Source organism: Monodelphis domestica, chromosome 6, assembly GCF_027887165.1.
Source record: "Monodelphis domestica isolate mMonDom1 chromosome 6, mMonDom1.pri, whole genome shotgun sequence".
Taxonomy (NCBI): Eukaryota; Metazoa; Chordata; class Mammalia; order Didelphimorphia; family Didelphidae; genus Monodelphis; species Monodelphis domestica.
Window position 1 is genome coordinate 19,606,128 of NC_077232.1, and position 6,131 is coordinate 19,612,258.

Here is a 6,131-nt window from a genome sequence, read left to right on the forward strand (position 1 = left end):
AATCTTCTGTTGATCTTCCTGCCTCAAGGTCTCTCTCCAATCCCATCAGCTGTTAAATTGATCTTTGTAAAGTCTACATCTAATAACCATGTCACCCTCTTTTTCAATAAACTCTGATGGCTCCCTATTGCCTCCAAAACAAAATATAAAATCATCTCCTTGCTTTTTATAGCCCTTATACCTTACCCCAACCCTTTACATGTTCTCTGATCTTTTTTCATTTTCTCAGACAAGATACTCCATCTCCCAATTTCAAGCATCTTTACTGGCTCTCTCCCATGTCAGTGAATGTTTCCCCTTGTCTCCACTTGTTTATTTCCCTGGTTTCCTTCAAGTCTCATTGAAAATCCAATATCTGGTTTCTCCTGCGTACATTCAGAGGATATGTATATATCTCTCCACTAGACTAGAAGCTCCTTGAGGGCAGGGTATGAGGTTTGGGGGATTTTTTTTGGGGGGGGGGGGGAGGTGGGGTTGCCTTTCTTCTGTATCCCCAGAACTTTGAGTAGTACCTGACACATGGAAGGTACTTAATCAATATTAGCAACTGGGACAGGAACTCGGGTGTCTTCTCTTCAAATTGGGTTCCCTTTCCTCTACACTCCATGACACTTGTCATGTTTAGGAAGGCAACTGGATCATGACCCATAGTTAAAGAAGGACATTTATAGAGCATCTAGCCTACCCTTTCCCCAGTTTTCAGATGAGGAAACTGAGACCCAAAGTTATGAAGAGGTAACTTGTCCAAGGTCCAACACTGTAATGTAAGCACAGTGAACTCTGTTTAATGTCATCTCCCTTCCTGGAACAGAACCCTCAGAAGCAGACCTCCAGAAACCAGGACCCCAGTTCATGAGGGAGATAATCTACTCTTCTTGGGATCTGGCTCCCTAGGATGAGCTGTCTTAATTAGTGAGTGAGCCTTTGTAAACTCACCTACCTAGTCCACTATGTCTACATGGCCCCAGCACAGACCAGGACTCGCACTCTTTCCAGCTGTCTGAGTTGAGTCCCCACCCTGATTTCTACCTCATTCTCTAGCAATCAGATCCACACTGTCATGGTTCCTAGAATAGACATATCAATCAATCATCTGTGCCATGATTCCACTCACCACTGCAATGAATTCTCATAGGGATCCACACTCCCTAGCTACCATTCCCCAATATATGCTGTCTCCTCCATTAAAATGTAAACTCCTTGAGGGCAGCAAATTCTGAATTTTGTATTTATATTCACAGTACCTGACTTCTTCATTCATTCATTCGTTCATTCATTCATTCTTCATTCATTCATTCATTCATCATTTCATCTCTATTTGCATAATCATTGATCTAAGACAAGAGAGGGAAGTATCCCCTCCTTGGTGTGGAGCCCAATCTAAGGCTTCATTTTATGTTCACTATGAACTATTCCCTTGAGTGGTGTACGAATAATCTGAAAAACAATCATGGCGGAAAGGGGTTCCCTCCAGACTTTATTGAACAGAGCTCCTCCGTATGTGTAGGTCAGCACCTGTTTTGATACTTACTGCCAGAGAGAATCCTGAGTCACTGAGAGAGAAAGGGATTTGTCTGGTGTCACATAGTAATTATGCATCAAAGGGAAGGCTCATATCTAGATTATTCTGACTCCAAAGCTGATGTTTGATTGATTATACTACACTGTCATCATCGTCAACGACATTCAGGTCTGCCATTCACTTGAAATGCATTATCTCATTTTATCTTCCAAGTAGTTATGGGGAAAAGGTACTACAGACATCATGACTTCCAATTTTCAGAAGAGGTCATTGAGGCTCAGCGGATCTGCCCAAGATCACACAGTTACCATGTGGTTGAGGCAAGATTTGAATCAAGGCTATTCCTAATGACAGGCCAGTGCTCTTTTTACTATATGGTCTCTCAGGCCAGTAGAGACGGTATTGTAATACTTAATTGATTAATCGGTTCTCAATTCTCATTCTGCAGATGACTCCAGGAGAGATAGCTCTTGCCAGTGGCAACTTTACCCCAGTAACTCAGTTTATTTTGTTGGGCTTCTCTGAGTACCAAGATCTACAGATGCTGTTTTTCTTGATCTTCCTGCTGATCTATGCTATGACGGTGCTGGGCAACGTTGGCATGATGACCCTGATCTACATCGACGCCCGACTTCATAGTCCCATGTACTTCTTCCTCAGTGTCCTCTCGTTCCTGGACATCTGCTACTCCTCTGTAGTCACACCCAAACTCTTGGTCAACTTTTTAGCCAATGACAAATCCATCTCATTCACTGGGTGTGTGGTCCAGCTGACCTTCTTTGTGATACACGTGACAACTGAGAGCTTCCTTCTGGCTGCCATGGCCTATGACCGTTTCATGGCCATCTGCCAGCCCCTCCATTATTCTTCTGTCATGACCAAAGTGACCTGCCTCCAGCTGGTGGCTGCCTCTTATGGGTTTGGTGGAATCAACTCCATCATTCAGACCGGGAATGTCTTTGTCTTACCTTTTTGTGGACCCAATGAAATCACCCACTACTTCTGTGACATCCCACCACTCCTTCGCCTGGTATGTGCTGACACTGCCACAGCAGGCAACATCCTCTACATTTTCTCTGCCTTGGTTACCCTTCTGCCTGCTGCGGTCATTTTCATCTCCTATGGGCTGGTCCTGGTGGCCATCGGACGCATGCGCTCATCATCTGGAAGGGAAAAGGCACTCTCTACTTGCGCCTCCCACTTCCTGGCCATTGCCATTTTCTATGGCACTGTGGTCTTCACGTATGTCCAGCCCCATGGGCGTGAAGGTGGCAAGGATGGTCAGATAGTCTCAGTCTTTTACACCATCATCATCCCCATGCTTAACCCTTTCATTTACAGCCTCCGAAATAAGGAGGTAAAGGATGCCTTTCGTAGGAGGCTCCAGGCCAACGTCTTCCCCCGCTGAGGTATGTTAGGTTGTAGAAGGAATACATGAAGTGTGGTTCCCTCCAAGGTCCATCACTGTTTCACCCCAGTCCTCAAACACAACTAACGGGATGAATGGTAGAAGAAGGAATAGATGAGAAAGGATGTTGGGTAGAAACTCTATCTGCCCAGACAGGACTATAAATAAGGAACAATAATTACTGAGATGCCAACTGTCAAACAGCCTACTTCTCTCCTTTCAATCCTCCTAGACCCATCTGTGACTAGGATAGAGAATCCCCCCTAATGGAGTAGATGGCAAGAAGGTACACATAGAAAAGGAAATTGGGTAGAAACTACCTGATCAGAAGGAATTGTCACAGTGAACAGCAATGGCTGAGATGCCAACTGAGGACAGGCTGGACAAATGCCCCACTTTCCTCCTTTCAACCTTCCTCAGTCCATCAGCATAGAAGATCACTGACTAAACTCAATTTGATAGGGTTCCATTATAGTCCTTTGTATTTGATTTTATGCATTTAAAAATATTCTGAGACGGGGTGCACAGGCTGCCAGACTGACTGCCAGAAGGGGTTCATGATCGTACAAACAGATTAAGCACCCTTGTCCTTGAGCATAGTACAATGTCTAGGATAGAGCTAGCACTCAGACACAATAAATTCTTGTTGAATGAATGAAAGCTATTCAAACTCAAAGTATCCTTTAGGGAGTGGCAACAAAAACTGAGGACAAAGGACTTCTCCCATCATCCCTGGGAAATCCGGAGGCATCAGAGATTTAAAATTGGAAGGAACCATAGAAATGAGAGAGTCCAACTTTTTTATTTTATAGATTTGTAAATTAAGGTCCAGAGTAAAGTGGCAAAGGTAGGAAATATCAGAGTTCAGACTGAAATCCAAATCCTTAGGCACCACCACGGTTCTGTTTTGTTGGAAATTGCTTTGAATTGCTCCGATTATAAAACTTTAACATGACATAAAATTAAAAACAAACACATTTCTCTGTGCACAGGCTAGTGACTTTAGCTGCCCTTATTCTGAACTCTGATTCAAGGCCAGAGAGAGAATAGCTTTTCTCTTTAAAAGTCCTTACCTGGGGGGAACGAGGTAGCTCAGTGAATTGGGAGTCAGGCCTAGAGTCTGGAGGTCCCGGGTTCCAATCTGGCCTTAGACACTTCCTAGCTGAGTGACCCAGGACAAGTCACTCAACCCCCATGACCTAGTCCTCATCTTTCTTCTGCCTTGGAACCAATATACAATATTGATTCTAAGATTAAAGGTGAGGATCTAAAAAAAATAAGTCCTTTCCTGACAGCTGAACATTGGTTAATTATGATGAAAAACCTTCCCTCCTCTCTGGAAAAAGGTAGATGTATAGAATGTTATTCGTCATCAGACACCATGTTTATTGGTCTTGCCCCGGGGTTTTCTTTGATGGTTCTGTTATTTAGTCATGTTTGACTCTTTGGAGTTTTCTTGGCAAAGACACTGGAGTAGTTGGCCATTTTCTTCTTCAGCCTACTTTTCAGATGAGAAAACTGAGGCAAACAGGGTTAAGTGACTTGGTCACGGTCACACAGTAAGTATCTGCGACCAAATTTGAACTCGGGTCTTCCTGACCCCAGATCTAGTGCTCTATGGGCTATACCATTTAGGTTTGTGTGTGTGTGTGGGGGGGGGGGTAATATCTGAAGAAATAACTGTAGTATAAAATAAAAGGGATCAATACCTATTTTTAATGAAATAAAAGTGCTTCCTTGTGAACTGAGTGTAAAAAGGAAACTTTCCCGTACCTTCCAGGGCTTGGCACAGCACCTGACACATTTAATAAATATTTACTGCCTGATTGCCTGGCAAACTTGCTGAATGGTAGGCTGAATTCAGGTGAAAAGTAGAGTCCACCCAAGGTTTAAGATACAAAAAAAATCTGTTCTGTCCTTCCTTTCCCTTCTCCCCCAACACTTTGCACACCGGTTCTAATACATTTTTTTTAACCCTTACTTTCTCTTAGAATCAATGCTAAGTATTGGTTCCAAGGGAGAAGGGCAGTGGCTGGGCAGTGGGGGTTAAGTGACTTGCCCAGGGTCACACAGCTAGAACGCTTCTGAGATCAAATTTGAGCCCAGAACCAACCTAGCTGCCCCCTCATACACCCTAAGGCAGAAAAATCGGGGCACTGAAGTTAATCAGGGCTCTTCTTCTATACTTCAACCCCCTGAGGTGGGACCTTCGCCCACTCAGGCCACTTCTCTGGGTTGGTTTCCCCATGGGCAAAGCCGGGAAGGAGAGCATGCTGGGAAGAAGCGGCCAGGATGGCAAAGAGGCAGGAGCCGCGGGCACGAGCTGGCACGACTGTGGCCCGAAAGCTGCTCTTGGAGGTGGGGCTTCTAGCCCAGCTCCCGGCAGCCCCTCCGGCCTAGCCGCGGTGACCTCTGAAGTGGGGCACCAAGGCAGGGAGAGCTTCCACAGGTCCGGAGTGTGGTAAGCAAGTGGCCGTGTTTGAGTGGGTGACAGAGACAGAGAGACTCGGAGCGAGGGCGGAAGAGAGCTCTGCTGAGATGCTTTTCCACTCTCTTCTCTCCTTTTGGTTTCCGGCTGTAGACCGGGGAGGTAAGGAGGTAGAAGAGAGTCCAGGCTAAAGGCTGGCCATGAAAATGCAATTTGAAAACCAGGTGCCGCCCAGCCCCGCCCTGCCGGACTTCATAAAGCCAGCCTGATCAGGTGACCAGCGCCCCGCCCCCTCCCATGGGGCACACCCACAGAAGGCTCCAGGAGTTAAACACACTTCCGGCCCCTGGAGGAGTCGCCCAGACCTGGGACAATGCAGAAAGACCTTTGACCAGGAATGCCCTTGGGCGGTGCCTTTTGGTTTTATTTGGCGCTTTGGGTTATGTATGAGTGTGCTCTTACCACAAGGACCAATATGGAAGTATGACGATAAAAAATAGAGGGGGAAATGTGGCCTCAGAAGATTCCTGGCTGTGTGACCCTGGGCAAGTCACCTAACCCCCAAGGCTTACTGTTCTTCTGCCTCAGAACCAATACCCAGTTCTTATTTATTCTTAGATGGAAGGGGAGGAGGGGGGAGAAGCTTGCTTCATTTCCAAACTAGAATGCCTTACAAATGGTTGCCAGGGAGTGAGATTCAGGTTGTTATTCAGAAAGGAAACTAGGATGCACAAGCTCCCTAATTCCCCGGGACTGAGCCTCATGTTCTCAGC

The 6,131-nt window shown here is 45.8% G+C and overlaps 1 protein-coding gene across 1 annotated transcript; it reads left to right on the plus strand.

The window, feature by feature from the left end:
• Positions 1 to 1,952: 1,952 nt before the first annotated feature.
• LOC100025625 (olfactory receptor 1052-like) lies at positions 1,953 to 4,209 on the plus strand. The gene has a single exon (XM_056803682.1). The coding sequence runs from the start codon at positions 1,971 to 1,973 to the stop codon at positions 2,928 to 2,930; it is 960 nt and encodes a 319-aa protein (XP_056659660.1). The 5' UTR covers positions 1,953 to 1,970; the 3' UTR covers positions 2,931 to 4,209.
• Positions 4,210 to 6,131: the final 1,922 nt, after the last annotated feature.